Below are 15306 nucleotides of genomic sequence, written 5' to 3' on the forward strand. Positions count from 1 at the left end.
GCAGAGGTGAGAGTAGCAATCAGAAGCCACAGAGAGTCCTCTCCTGTCTCCTGTCCTGTTTCTGTACCAACCCCATGGCCACAACAGCACCAGAGAGGGACAGACATATGTTGGGGGGTGTCCTCCAGGGAAGTTGAACCTTACCTGTTGGCCGCTCAACACCCACGGCAGGATGTCTCTATCATGGCCTTTTGGGGACCTCTTATCTATGGCCACATGAATTCGCACCCCCAGGAAAGTGGAGATGCTGTGTTATTTGGTGTCTGGTGCTGGGATGTCCCTGATGGTTATCTCAGGTGGTCTTCTGAGTGAGGGAAGGGAGGTGGCTCCCTGAACACAGGTGGCCTGTGAGTGAGCACCTGGGACTGGTGACACAGCAAGGCAGCAGGCAGGCAGACATGACACTAGAATAATAGCTGAGAGCTTGTATCTCACTTCCCCAAGATTGGGCCTGACTTTGACTTTCAGAAACCTCAGAGCCTACCTCCAGCAACACACCTCCTTCAACATGGTCACACCTCCTAATCCTTCCCAAACAGTTCCACCCCTAGTGATGGAGCATTCAAATATATGAGCCTATCTGGAGGAGTGTGGCTAGTCCTCTGTGGTCAAGGCTAGAGTGTAGGGATAACTGGAGGAGTAGAGAAACAGGCTGTGGGGGACAGTACCCCAGATGAGGCCAGGGGGTCAGCAACTGGGCTTCTGGCCTGAGAAGGGGACACTGCATACTCTGACAGATTGTTTGCAAGGTGATGCTAGATCTTGCCAGCTTGGCAGCATTAGTCCTCACACCCATACCCAGCATCCACTCATGTGGTCCCTGTGCTTGGGCAGGGTGGGATATTGGGTCTGGCATACTGGACAGTAAAGAAGGACGTAGATTCTACACTCTGTGGGGCAGCTGCTTGGAAGGGCTGCAGGGAATGTGTTGGAATCCAGGAGGGCCGGATTGATTGACAGGAGGCTCCCAGAAGACTACAGGAGGCTGGCATTCTTGGGACCTCTCAGAGTCCTGGCAGGAGCTGGAGCCCTGGTTGAGATGTAAACCCTGGGGAGGCTAGAGCCACAGAGAAAGCTGGAGGCAGGATGAGCATTGCTGTAAAGAGCTGCCCCAGAGGGGCGACTGGGGGTGTGGCTTCCTGGTAGGAGGGTCATGCTCAAGGGGACCCCAGTGCTCAAGAGCAGCTGCAGGGCTGGGAAGGACAGGTATGGCTCAGGGGTCCATGGCTACCAGGTAGTCACTTTCCCTCCACATCCCTAGCCTCAGATACTAAGGAGCTACTCTGTGACGAGCCAGTGTGTACCCTTGAGCTAGGTCCCACTTGTTGCACGAAGCCTGGCCCTTCCAGCCCACCCATACCATGCCACACATAAGACACCAGTCAGCAGGAGACAGCGGCAGGTTTAAAGATTTATTTAAAGTATGCGTGTGTGTGTGTGTGTGTGTGTGCGCATGTGTGCGTGTGTGTAAATGAGCACAGGTGCCCACAGAGGCCAGAGGAGGGCAGCAAATGCTGTGGAAGAGGAATTAAAACTTACAATAGGCAGTTGTAAATCACCCGTTGTGCGCTGGGAACAGGACTCAGGTCCTTTGCAAGAGCAGAAGCACTCTTAATCACTGAACTATCTCCCCAGGCCCAAAGGGCAAGCTGATCAGGACATATGCAGTGAGAGCCCAGGGAAGGCTAGGATCACTGGAGTGGGGACTAATCACGTGACATGGGGCATGAGGAGGCAGTGGGACTCCATCAAGGCACTTCCACCTTCCACTGGGGAAGGACTCGGGAACCAGCCATGCTCTGGATGGCCTTGGCTAATCTGTGGTCAAGCCTAGAGGGTGGGAATGGCTAGAGCAGTGCTGGAGCAGCCTGTGCATGACAGTACCCCAGATGAGGACTCAGGCTCAGCAGCTGGACTTCTGGCCCGAGGAGAGGCCACAGCACGCTTGGCGGGAGCAGACAGGGCGGCAGATCAGGGACACACTGGAGCAGGGCTTGCAGCAGCTGGGCTGGCAGGAGGAGGCACAGCAGGAGGAGCTGGGAACACAGCAGGCAGGTCTGCACACAGGGCGGCAGAGCAGGGACACGCTGGAGCAGGGCTTGCAGCAGACAGGCTTGCAGCAGACAGGCACACAGCAGGATGGCTGGCAGCATGAGGGCTGGCAGCTAGACTGCTGGCAGCATGAGGAGCCAGAACAGATGGGTGTGCAGCAGACAGCCTTGCAGCAGACAGGCACACAGCAGGAGGATTGGCAGCATGAGGGCTGGCAGCTAGACTGCTGGCAGCATGAGGAGGATCCAGAGCAGATGGGTGTGCAGCAGACAGGTGTACAGCAGACAGGTTCACAACACAAAGGCTCACAGCACACAGGTTCACAACAGGACTGCTGGCAGGGAGAGGAGGTACAGCAAGAGGGCTCACAGCTAGACTGCTGGCAGCATGAAGAAGAATCAGCTTCACAGCAGACTGGCACACAACAGACAGGCACACAGCAGGACTGTTGGCAAGGGGAGCAGGTGCAACATGAGGGTGTGCAGCCGCTGCTGCAGGCAGATTGGCAGCAGGGGCCGGACCCACAGCTCACTGGGGTGCAGATGAGGGTCAGGCAGGGGGATGGGGCACAGCAGCTGGACTGGCAGCAGCTGGACTGGCAATAGCTGGGGACACAGCAGCTGGGCTGGCAGCAGCTGGGGACACAGCATCTGGGCTGGCAGCAGCTGGGGACACAGCAGCTGGGGACACAGCAGCTGGGCTGGCAGCAGCTGGGGGCACAGCAGCCAGGCTCACAGCAGCTCTCTGGGCAGTCATCCACCTGCCAGGAGGAGTTGGTGCAAGCGTCAGAGCAGACAGACATGGTGGAGGCGGCCATGGTGGGGTTGGCTGGGAGCTGGGAGTGTGTGAGTGTGTTGAGTGAGTGTGTGTGAGTGGTGAGTGTGTGTGAGGTGCTCTGAGCTCTGGGCTTTTATCCCCCAGGTGTGTTTTGCTGTAAGAGGCTCTGCACCCTTCCCCTTCCTTGTTGTTCAGTCTGGAGGGTGCTCAGTCATAATCTCTTGTTGGGTTGGTTGCCCTAAGAATAGACCACGCCTGGAGGAAAAGCGTGGCCTTCCTGGGCTGACCCTGTGTCCTTTACCTGTGGCTACCTGACAGGGTGCTGGTGATGGCATTGAGCACCAAAACTACTGCTTCTCCAGCCCGGTCCTCAGAGGGTGGTCCGGGCCTGCCTGTGGCTGGGAGAGAGGTGATGGGCCCATCACAGAGTTGTCTCTCCTGCATCTGAGACCAGTACTGTGGCCAGACCATCCCACCCACAGCCTCAGCATCCCAGTACCCTCCATATCGTCAGATGCCTGGGCTCAGAGGGTACTCACTGGGAGCCTCAGAATGCATATATAGTAACACGGGCACAGAGCTCAGCAGTTCACAGGCCTGGCTGTTGCAGAGTGGGGCTCCTATGCCACATAGTGTGGGCTTTCTGGCTCATATACCTGGTGCAGCCTCTCACACAAGCTCTGTCCCATCCCATGGCCTTATACACACAGCTTCACATGTGACAGGGCTTATCAGCCTCCAGGCCCAGAGATGTGTATGATAGCAATAGCTCCTGGAGCCCTCTGGATCTCTGACAGTGATCCGCAGTTTCACCTGGTCTCACCTGAGGTCTCCCAGCCTCCCCTTTAACCTAGGTGGGGGTTTTTTGGTGTTTTTTTTAATACATGGATATTTTGCTTGCATGTATAAAGGTGTTAGATTCACTGGAACTTGAGTTACAGACAGTATGAGCTGCCATGTGGATCCTGGAATCGAACCCAGGTCCTCTGGAAGAGCAGTCAGTACTCTTAACCTCTGAGCCATCTCTCCAGCTCCTTCACCTAGTTTTGAAGGACTCTGCATGGACCTTTCAAACCTCACTCCACTCCATTCCTACCCTCAGCCTTTCTCCAGAGGTCAGAGATCAGATACTGTCCCTTAGACAGACAGCTAAAGACAACAACAGCAGAGAACAGGTCTAGAAACATATTTGTGAAAATCAGAGCCATCACTGGGCGGCAGAGGCAGGAGGATCTCTGTGAGTTTGAGGCCCACCTGGTCTGCAGAGTGAGTTCCAGGACAGCCAGGTTACACAAAGGAACCCTGTCTGGAAACACCAAAAATAAATAAATAAAATAAATCAGAGCCATCGGGCTTCCAAACCTGGCCTCAGCTGAGGTGTCCTGGCTGGTGTCTCATTGGAGCTGCCAAACATCATATTTCTGTATTTATCCTGTCACGGCTATGTTGAGGCTTTGGTCATTATGTTTTTCTCTTTTTGATCCACTTTGAGTTTGTCTTCAATGTGGCCAGAGAGTGTAATGTCATCTTCAGCATGAGACCGCTTGACTGTCCCAGGATGAAAGAGAGCACTCTTGGCTCGCTGTGTGTCCTGGCGCCGTTGTGAGGAAGCAGGTGTTTCGGTGTAGTCTGCTGACCTAAATGCCAGTCACTGCACCAGCAGCACCATTTTGACCCCAAGGTCCTCACTGTTGGTCATTGTGGTTTTTCTTGCCAAATGGCTTCGTCTATAACCTCCATCGTGGTATGGTGTTGGCGTGGCGGGAATGGACACTCTCACCTCGTCCCTGCCTTAGAAAGGACTAGGGATGGGGCTTCATAGGTGTCCTGTCTTGCAGTGAGGGAGTTCTGTTAGGTTTGATCTTTACTATGAAAGGGTGTTGAGCATTTTTTTTGTATCATTGAGATGGCTGTGCAGTCCCTCAGTCCCCTGCAACACACTCCTCTGTTTGGTTTCTTGGTTGAGTCGGCTTTGCGTTTCTGACACTCAGCTGTGCCACACAAGACTTTCCTCTGCTGCTGGGGTCAGTTTGATTATGTTTTGTGGGTTGGGAGTGGTGGTGGAAGAGGTCATAATTCTTTTCTAAGTTTATGGTCACTCATCTCTGAAGCTGTAGGCCCTGGGCTCTTTGTTCAGATGGTTTTTAATTAGTGACCATCTCAAGTTACTCCCCTTGGCCCTGACCAGTTCACACATTTTAGATCCCAAGACACAGACACATGAAAATGAGAGGGATGAGGGAGGAGACCCCTAGAATCAGTAACCACAGAAATTTGAGCAGCAAGCAGACTGCACATGCTGGAGAGTCAGAATTGATAAGAAATGGTGAGAGACACAAACACCAATAGAGATCAATCTAAAAGAATGAATGGTTGTCACCCTATAGACTTCAAGATAGATGAAGCTGAACAGGAAAGAACTCAACAGCTCTGGTACAAAGATGATAGCTGGCAATGCTGTAATATATTTAAAAGAAGAAATAAAAGGAGAGGCAGGTAGAAGACAAGTCATGGCTCAGAGAGCGAGGTGCACAGCCACACAGAACACACCAAGCAGCAGTGGCTTCCCCCAACCCTGCAGCTCAGCTCACGCCTTGGGCCAAACAAAGTCTCAATGAAACTTGACATAGCTGAGATCATGTGAGGCACCATCTCTGACCAGGACAGGAAGAAATAGAAATCAAAACAGAACTGGAGACTTCATTCATCCATAGAAACAGAACACAGACTTGAACAGCGAAGGAGTAAGGGGAGAAGCTGGAAGGTACGAGAGGCAGATGAAAACAAACATAACAAACCCGAGCTGGGATGCAGCCAAAACAGCGCAAGAGGGAAACTCAGAGTCACGAAGGAAGAGCCCAGACCAGTCATCCAAACTCACACCTCAGGGAACCAGGAAGAGGAAGTACAAACAAACCCACAGGAAGTGCAGGTGAGAGCCGGGACACTGAGACAGAAGACAGCAATGGGAAATGTGGCAACGGAGAAAACACTGGCCAGTGTTTAACCCGACTGAAGGCCAAGGAGTTAAAGGAGTAAAACCACTCATGGAAACAGGGTCATGGCTGTGAGTTTATGTCAACAAGATGGACTGGCAGAGAACCCTGAACCGTGGCTGGTGACAAACGAGGGAACTTGGGTGTCAGGGGCAGACTCATGGAGTCTGGAGACCAGATGTAGACAGATGTTACAGGCCGACCTCATTTCTCCCTGTGGCTTTGAATGCTGTTTTTAGTCCCTTCTGTTATGTAGAAAAAAATAAAAAGAAAAACAAACAAACAAACCAAAACAATTATTGGAGAGCAGGTCTTTGAGCCATGAACTCTCTTAACTATGCGGACAGATTGTAATTTCTCCTTCCTCTTTTTCTTTTTCTTTTTCTTTTTCTTTTTCTTTTTCTTTTTCTTTTTCTTTTGTGTAATCGAGGGTTGAGCCTAGGCTCCTGTATGTACCCTGGAAGCATCCCATTACAGGGTCAAGGCAGTTTCTTTATTCATTAACCAATAAAAGCCACACATAGACAGAAGGACCTCCCACACCAGTTGGTAATTCGTGGGGACTTGTTTTGTAGCTCTGATCTGGTCTGTTCCAGAGAAAGTTCCATGTGCCAAAGAAAAGAATGTGTCTGGGGCAGCTCTCAGAACGTCCTGTGCCCTGTAGACATCCGCCAGCACACACATCCTTTCCTCTGCTGTGCTGTTAGCTCAGGCATCCGTTGACTTTTGCTTGCTCCACCCACTGCCAGGGATGCCTGTTGCATGGCACAGTATCATTTTATCAGGTTCTATCTCACTTCTGGTCAAATGAAGCTTGCTTTGTGAAGTTGGACAACCACCATTGGGTGCAAATAGGTTAACAACCTTGTCTTCTTGATGAATTGACCCCTTGGTCATTATGCAGTTACATTTTGTCTCTTCTTTCTGCTCGTATTAATTCTATTTTGTCAGAAATAGGCATAGGCACTCCTGCAGGTTTTCAAGTTCCATTTGCCCAAAAAGAAACTTTCATTTCTTCCTTTCACGCTCTCTGCCTACGTATCTTTCTGATGCTGTGAATTTCTTGTAGGCAGTGTGCTGTTGGATCTCGTTTTTTTCAATCCATTCAGCCGATCTGTCTTTTAATTAACACATTAAGACTGTTCACATTCAGAGTTCTTGATGAAGGTGTGGGCTTGAGCCTGCCATTTTGCTGCTTTTCTTCTAGTGGTTTTGTGTTCTTTCTTTTCTTCCTCTCTTATTCATCTTTGTCATTTGATGGTTTGCTGAATTGATAGTATTTGATTCTTTTCTATTTTTCTCCTATGTTCTGAGGGAATTTAGACTTTGATATGCAACCCTGATGGTAGCTGTCTTCCTGTCATTTCAGGTGTAAGACTCTTTTGATCTATCTTTGAAAGGTGGTTATCTTAGTGATGAAATCCCTTCATTTTTGTTTATTGGGGAAGGTCTTTGCTTCTTCTTCGATTCTGGGCTAATAATCTTGGTGGGCAGTTATTTCCTTCCAGGACTTAAATAAACCCTTCCACACTCTCTGGGCTGCCAAATTTTGCTCAGGAGTCTGCAGTTGATCTGGGGTGGGGGGTGGTTACTGGCAAATGAGACTTGGTGCTTCTCTCTTGCAGATTCTAAGAGCTTTTTGTTCTGCTGTTTGGCAGCCATATATAATATGCTGTAGTAAGGGGTTTTCCCTGTCATTCCCATTTAAGGACCTTCTTCCCTTCCCTGGGTGTATCTTTCCTAAGATTTTTACAGATGATATTATTGTTTGTTTGTTTGTTTTGTGCTCTGAACTTTTCTCTCTTCCCCTTCAGGTACCAGTGATAGTGATTCTAATGATTGATGGTGTCCAAAGATCTCCCATGCTCCTCCATTTCCCCCCTTTATTTCTGTCTGAATGTGATATTTTGAAAGACCCATCTTCAGGCTCTGATGTACTTTGTTCTATTTAATCAAATCTGCCTGGGATCTTTGGCCTCTGAGCTGTGGGCTGTGGCTGGAGCTGATGAATTCCCTTCAGCTGAACTCCTACAGTTGATTCCATGTTCCTCAGCTGTGCACCTTGCAGGAGGCTGTGGTCAGCCTGTGGCATGACCAAGGAACCTTGAGGCCCTACCTCTGCCTTCTAGGTGACAGGTACTGTGCTGCCACCTAGACAAGGTATGAGTTCCACAGAGCGGCTGCTGCCCTCGGTCCTGGAATTCTTGTAAAGCCACAGTGCTGAGTTTCTCTGAGGACAAGGATCCACTCTCCATTGCCCTCCATAGCATGACTTCCCTACCATGAAGCCCTTTCAGTGGGTGTCTCAGAGTCACTCCATGGGCCCCAGAGATGGATGGCGCAGGTCTAGACCCAGAACAGGAGGAACCCTGACCCTAGTACCAGAATGTGGAATAAGGGAGCTGTGGGTCTGTGTAATGACTCCAACACCCCCAGCTAGAGGTACAGGGGGGAGGGTGGAAGAGGTTCAGGCTCCAGCACGAGCCCCGGGGTGACAGTCACAACAGAAGTTGAGTGGGTCAGAGGAAGCTTTATTGACGTGCATGGGTCTACAATGGTACAGCTGACCACAGAAGCAGGGTCATCCACATAGGCAGGGATGGAAAGGGAGCAACCAGCACTCCTGGGACCTGCTGGAGGAAGAACACAATGGTCCTTCTAAGTGGTTGAGTAATACCCTGGTTTCTCTTCAGATGGTGTAAATCTTTCTTCTGAGCTGTGCCTGCTTGAGTGCTAACCACAGACTGGTGGGCAGGTAGCTCCTGCTGCTCGCAGTGGATCCTGACTCTCAGCAGCTGGACTTCTGGGCTGAGGAGAGGCCACAGCAGGCCTGGCTGGAGCACACAGGGCGGCAGAGCAGGGACATGCTGGAGCAGGGTTTGCAGCAGCTGGGCTGGCAGGAGGAGGCACAGCAGGAGGAGCTGGGAACACAGCAGGCAGGTCTGCACACAGGGCGGCAGAGCAGGGACACGCTGGAGCAGGGCTTGCAGCAGACAGGCTTGCAGCAGACAGGCACACAGCAGGATGGCTGGCAGCATGAGGGCTGGCAGCTAGACTGCTGGCAGCATGAGGAGGATCCAGAACAGATGGGTGTGCAGCAGACAGGTTTGCAGCACAGGGTCATGCAGCAGGATGGCTGGCAAGGAGAGCAGGTGCCGCAAGCCGACTGGCAGCTAGACTGCTGGCAGCATGAGGAGCCAGAACAGATGGGTGTGCAGCAGACAGGCTTGCAGCACAGGGTCATGCAGCAGGATGGCTGGCAAGGAGAGCAGGTACTGCAAGCTGGCTGGCAGCTAGACTGCTGGCAGCATGAGGAGCCAGAACAGATGGGTGTGCAGCAGACAGGCTTGCAGCAGACAGGCACACAACAGGAGGATTGGCAGCATGAGGGCTGGCAGCTAGACTGCTGGCAGCATGAGGGTCCACAGGAGCTAGCACAGACAGATTGGCAGCAGGGGCTGGACCCACAGCTCACTGGGGTACAGATGAGGGCCAGGCAGGGGGCTGGGGCACAGCAGCTGGGGACACAGCAGCTGGGGGCACAGCAGCTGGACTGGCAGCAGCTAGGTTGGCAGCAGCTGGACTGGCAGCAGCTGGGGGCACAGCAGCCAGGCTCACAGCAGCTCTCTGGGCAGTCATCCACCTGCCAGGAGGAGTTGGTGCAAGCGTCAGAGCAGACAGACATAGTGGAGGCAGCCATGGTAAGGGTTGTGCTGGAAGTTGAGAGTGTTCAAGTGTGCAAGTGTGGGAGTGTGTGTGAGGTGCTGAGCCACTGATCTTTTATCCTCCCCCAGCCTGTTTCCCCAGAGGCAGACGCACCTTTCTTCCTGTTGTGTGCATTGTGGGAAGTTCCTCTTCCTGACCAACCACAGCTTTGGACCTAGGTGGTCTGGGTAGCAGGGCTTGCTGGCAGCTCAAGGGTGAGAGAGGGAAGTCAATTCAGAGAGTAGCGAGGTTGCAGCAGACTTGCCGTCTGTCCAGGTGGAGAGATTTTGAGAAGCCAAACCCAGTAGCACAAATATCCACCTCTGTCTGTGTACAAGATGTCAGCCTTTGTTGGAGGCCTGGTGGCCATACCCATCAGGGCCAGCTGGAGGCACCACCCTGTGCCAATGGTTGCTAGGGAGATGAAAAAGGAAGAGCCAGAGGAGAGTCATCGTAAGATCTCATCAGAGGTCAGAGAGGCTGAGGCAGACAGGTCTCAAGGATGAGGCCAGCCCAGGGTATCTCATGAGACTCTGCCTCAAAACCTTAACAAAAACAAAACAACAAAACAAAACAAAGCATCTCCACCACCACCAGCAACAACAAGAAACTCAGCACAGACCAGTGTGTCTGTGAGCAACAGTCATCTCTTGGTGTTTATTTCCTGATGTCAAGTGACCCGGGTCAGAGAGCTCTGAGTGTCTGTGCCGATCTGAGCACATCTAGGCCTGTTGTCACAGGGCCACATTGGCTGGCACACTGTCTGCCTCTCTCTGACAGTTTTCTATGATGACTGGGTCATTTGCACCACTGCGGACATTGCCTGGGATGTGGCTCCATGTGTGTGTGTGTCTGATGCGTGTTCCAGAGGAGGCTCTGTGTAGTGATGAGGTGAGCAGGCCACGTCCTGCTGCCCGGCTAGCTTTGCCCGAAATAACGACACACAAATTGTATTCATTTAAACACTGCCTGGTCCATTAGCTCTAGCCTCTTACTGGCTAACTCTCACATCTTGCTCAACCCATTTCTATTAATGTGTATCACCACTTGACTGTGGCTTACGGGCATGAGTCTAACCACCGTCCAACTTGGGTAGGAGAAGCATGGCATCTGCCTGACTCTGCTTTCTTTCTCCCAGAATTCTGTTCTGTCTTCCCCGCCTACCTATGTTCTGACCTATCATGCCAAGCAGTTTTCTTTATTAATTAACCAATGAAAGTAACAGATAGATAGAAGATCCTCCTACATCAGCTCTGTCCATGATGGCCTTGCCTGAGATGGTCACCTCATGTCACAAAGGGTGTTCATGATAAAGGCTTTTGCAGCCTGAACTTGGAGGACTCTGCTGGTTTAAGTGAGGGTTGGAGACAGGACAGTGCCTGCCCTTGGTCAAATTCTGCTTTTTGGAAGGAGACTTAGAATTTGCTATAGGGACTTCTTGGGAAGTCAGCATGCAGTTCTGTTCAGGGACATTGTCATTTTATGACATTGTAGTCCCGAGTGACAGGGAGCACTGAGCATGTTGGAGGGCTGAAAAACCAGAATCAGAGCAGTGAGTTCTTGATGATTCTGCATGCTAGAATGATAGGGGGCTGGACGTATCCGTCTCTACCAGAAGTCTGTGTCGAGGGCAGGTGGCTGCCTCTTGCCAGTTGTCCTCAGCTTTTCCGAGGTGGGGACCTGTGACAGGGAGGTGGTGCAGGGGCTGTAAAACTTTCTGTGGAATTTGTGCGTTCTGACTAAGCTGGGGGTGGGAGGTTCCAAGGAGTCACTTATTCCACAGTAACACTTCGGGAAAGTTCCCAAGCATTTCTCTGGGAAATACACTAAGAGGTGACATTATTCATTTCTTCACAAATTGCTGATGTGTGTGTCTCCAAATGAGACATATGGCTTCACACGCCTGCCTCTTATTTCAGGAGTGTAGGTGCTTAGCCCTGGTTCTGTCTGTGGGACACATGCTGTGTGGCTCCCATGGGTGACACAGGCCATGAGTGTGAGGCCCAGACAAGCTGTGTCTTGGTGTCCTCCTCTCTTGTCTATTTCTATAGAGTAGATTTCCCAAAGTCATTGGATTGTGGGGAAAAGGGAGTCGGAGGTGACAAAAGGTCCATGTGTCCCAAGGCCATGACCCTAAGACCATGTCATCCAAGTCCAGCTTCTGAGGCTATGCTACCAACACCTACATCTTCATACTGAGTTCATACCCAAGTGTTTGACTTTATCCGATATTTTATTCCGGCCTATACAGTGGGCTTAGCTGTTTTGTGCCTTTATTCACTTGTTCCCAATGCCCAGGGAATGACGCTTTGGTCCTTCATGCATCTGTAGATGCCCATGTGGCCACAGGGAAGGAGCTGTCCAGACCTGTTCTGCCAGGTTTGACAGCTTTCCATGTCTCTGGGCTGTCAGCCAAGACTCTCTCTAACAGCTGCTTCAGAGCCTTGCAGCCCAGACAAGCGAGGCGTGCCACCAGCCTTGATGTGCCAATTACACAAGTATTGGTGAACAGCAGAGAAAGGGGATTCTTTTTTTATTAAGTGCAGCCACATGGGGAAGAGGAAGAGAGGTCCTATGAAAAGGCCACCCCAAAGTCCATCTTTGGTATTCTGACACTAGAGTAAAGTTTAAATAGAGGGTAGGAAGTATGCACAACCATTGGTTTGGGTCAAAGTGTGGTTCCGCCCATCATTGTTGTCTGGACTTCAGTGGCTCCTGCAAGGTATTCCGGAAGACCAACTCCCCTTCTGGCTGGGACCAAGCTCAACCTTTGTCTTCTTCCAGCCCCAGGAAATTCTAATTTCTTGGAGCCAGTTGTCTCAAAAGTCTTCAGGGCACAAGTGTGCCACTTTAGGCTACGTTCAGTCCTGCCAAGGGACTGCACACTCTTCCATTGTCTCATGAACATCACCTGGTCACTGAGAGGTCACATCCCAGTGTTTCTGGGTCACAGCCATGTTGCTGGTCCAATGAGTTCTATTGACCATGAACACTCGGATAAGAGCCCGCAACCTTCTCAGGGTCTACCAGATTCTGTCCACGGGTGGGGGGCTAAGGGCATCCATCCCCCGACCCTACAGCATGGACCTGACAGGGGCTAAGGCCATGGCTGGGGTATGGCCACTGGGGCAGTAAGTCTGGAGCTGTGACTGATAGATGCTGTTATCTCCTGGCTCAGAAGGGTTGCCCATGCCCTCCAGCCTGCTCCCTGAACCCCACTTGACTAGAAGACTGAGGTACACTCTGGGGTGTCTGAGAGGACATATTGAGAGCAGATTCCCCAAGGTGAACATATCCTGACTGTGGGCAGTGCTATTTCATGGACTAGAGCAGAAAGGATGGAGGGGGAAAGGAAAGAATAAAACACAAACGTCTCTCTCTGCTTCCTGAACAGAAAGCTCTCTTCTGTGAAGAGAGCTGCTTCATTTTCACTTCCTCGAAGTGATGGATTAAAGCCCCGAGTGAGACCCTTCCTTCCTCCCTGTTGTCTGTGTTGGATATTTTATCCCAAACATACAAAAATAACAATCCAGAAGGGTGTTGGGTGGCCATGGCTTTATTGGTGGTGTGAGCAGCCGATAGCAGGGCAGGTGACCCAGAGCAGCACGGGGACAGGGAAGAGTGACAGTGACTCAGAGACTCCTGGAAGGTGGGAGAGGTCAGGTCAGCATGGGGGACACATGGTATTCCTCTTCTGGGGGGACCTGCCATCTCAGGACAGGAGCAGACTGGAGAGGCAGAGGGGAGCTACAGGGAGGGACCTGAGGCAGCTGGCATCAGAACAGGCCCATCAGCAGCTGGACTTCTGGCCTGAGGAGAGACCACAGCAGGCCTGGCTGGAGCAGGCAGGGCGGCAGAGAAGAGACACGCTGGAGCAGGGCTTGCAGCAGCTGGGCTGGCAGGAGGAGGCACAGCAGGAGGAGCTGGGCACACAGCAGGCGGGTCTGCACACAGGGTGGCAGAGCAGGGACACGCTGGAGCAGGGCTTGCAGCAGACAGGCTTGCAGCACACAGGCACACAGCAGGATGGCTGGCAGCAGGAGGGCTGGCAGCTAGACTGTTGGCAGCATGAGGAGGATCCAGAGCAGATGGGTGTGCAGCAGATGGGTTTACAGCAGACAGGCACACAGCAGGAGGATTGGCAGCATGAGGGCTGGCAGCTAGACTGCTGGCAGCATGAAGATCCAGAACAGATGGGTGTGCAACAGACAGGCTTGCAGCACAGGGTCATGCAGCAGGATGGCTGGCAGCAAGAGGAAAGTCTCCAGCAGATAGGTGTACAACATACAGGTGTGCAGGAGAGAGGACCACAGCAGGATGACTGGCAGGGAGAGGAAGTGCAACAAGTTGGCTGGCAGCTAGACTGCTGGAAGCATGAGGGTGTGCAGCCGCTGGTACAGGCAGATTGGCAGCAGGGACTGGACACACAGTTCACTTGGGTGCAGAGGAGGCAAGCGGTTGGGGCACAGCAGCCGGGGGCACAGCATGGGGGCTCACAGTAGCTCTCCTGGCAATTGTCCACTGGCCAGGAGGTGCCTGGACAGGTGTTGGGCGAGCAGACCCGGCTGCCGCAGCTCAGATTGCTAGAGCAGACAGACGTGGTGGACGCAGCGATCACACAGGTCCTTGTGCAGCAGGTGCTGGCCATGGTCTCTGCGTGAGTGTGAGTGACGTGTTTGTGTGATGTGCCTGGCCCGGGGGTTTTTATGTGCCTCCCATGGATGTCTTCTCATGAGTGTGGGCACTTCTCCTTTCCTTGTTGTTCACTTTGTTTGTAGACAACACAGCCAGTGTAGGGCTGGGAGCATGGGTCATAGCTGAGCCGAGGCACATCCTTGTTCTGAGTGGCCATGTGACACTACGGCTGGGTGGAGCTGGGGGTCTGTGATTCCTTCTGCTGTCTCTCACCTTAGCTTCAGGAACACAAGCTCCAGCAGGTCCAGTGTCATGCCGTCCCCACACTACAGAACCCTCTGTTGCTGCAGGCGGTGACCACCCTCTCCTCCCTCCCACACTCTTTGTTGTACAATTGCTTATTAGAATAGCATGCTCATTTTCTTCTGTGGAGAACAGCATTCTCTCTCACCGTCACCTCCTGGGAGCTGCTTCTCCCATTCTGAAGACAGCGTGCATTTAAACCAGGACACCGACTATTTACGGTTTAGTGTTACTTTATTTCACATCTATCTGAGTGGTATCTTTGAGTGTTTCTGTGTGGGCAGACAAGCTTAATCTCTGTATTCATGCACATCTCGTCTTTGTTTTTCCCTCTCGGAGCCGATCACTTCCCCTGTTTTTGTTTTCCTGTACTCTGGTCATCACATCTTCCCAGACTGCCCCTTAGTGTCTTCAAGCTCTGAGAACACAAACACTTCCAGTATTCTGAATTCACAGGTCAGTCTGAACTGACCAGCCCTCAGACCCAACTCAACCCTCAACTTTCCTTATGTCTCAGGGTTGTACCCATCTTAGCCCTTGGCCCCACCCTCTCAGCTCCTGCCTTTCCCTCAGTCCTTGCCCTCCCCAGCCTTAACCCCCCACTCAGCCCTTGGCTGTCCCCCAGTTCTTGTCTCTACCTGAGCCTTTGGCCCTCCCTCAGTCCTTGCCCCCCCCCTCAGACCTTGGCCCTCTGTCAGCTTTGGGTTCCCCCCTCAACTCTTGTGCCCCCAGCCTTGCCCCCCAACCCTTGGCCCCCTCAGCATTGTTTTTTTTTTTAAAAAAAAATTATTTATTTATTATACAACATTCTGTCTGTGTATATGCCTGCAGGCCAGAA

General features: G+C 52.0%; 3 protein-coding genes across 23 annotated transcripts in view; 1 reads left to right on the forward strand and 2 right to left on the reverse strand.

Annotated features, from left to right (window-relative positions):
* Tspear (thrombospondin type laminin G domain and EAR repeats) overlaps window positions 1-15306 on the forward strand; it is a 163046-nt gene that overhangs the window by 59329 nt on the left and 88411 nt on the right. The gene's annotated exons all lie outside the window — the stretch shown is intronic.
* On the reverse strand, window positions 1904-9525 carry LOC119822346 (keratin-associated protein 10-4-like). Of its 21 annotated transcripts, XM_038341502.1 has the most exons (4): window positions 2696-2869; window positions 2524-2632; window positions 2311-2454; window positions 1904-2217 (listed from the first exon to the last, which is right to left on the reverse strand). In XM_038341502.1, exons 1-4 carry the CDS (start codon window positions 2867-2869, stop codon window positions 1904-1906), a joined length of 741 nt encoding a protein of 246 aa, XP_038197430.1. The 21 variants fall into 21 exon arrangements, with proteins under 21 accessions (XP_038197430.1, XP_038197409.1, XP_038197424.1 ...); XM_038341481.1 differs by lacking the exons at window positions 2524-2632; window positions 2696-2869 and adding exons at window positions 8929-9051; window positions 9268-9525 and having other exon boundaries at window positions 1904-2497; XM_038341496.1 differs by having other exon boundaries at window positions 1904-2454; window positions 2741-2869.
* LOC119822354 (keratin-associated protein 10-8-like) lies at window positions 13321-14178 on the reverse strand. Its single transcript, XM_038341527.1, has 2 exons — window positions 13853-14178; window positions 13321-13792 (listed from the first exon to the last, which is right to left on the reverse strand). Exons 1-2 carry the CDS (start codon window positions 14176-14178, stop codon window positions 13321-13323), a joined length of 798 nt encoding a protein of 265 aa, XP_038197455.1.

The sequence above is a fragment of the Arvicola amphibius genome, chromosome 9 (genome assembly GCF_903992535.2).
Source record: "Arvicola amphibius chromosome 9, mArvAmp1.2, whole genome shotgun sequence".
Taxonomy (NCBI): domain Eukaryota; kingdom Metazoa; phylum Chordata; class Mammalia; order Rodentia; family Cricetidae; genus Arvicola; species Arvicola amphibius.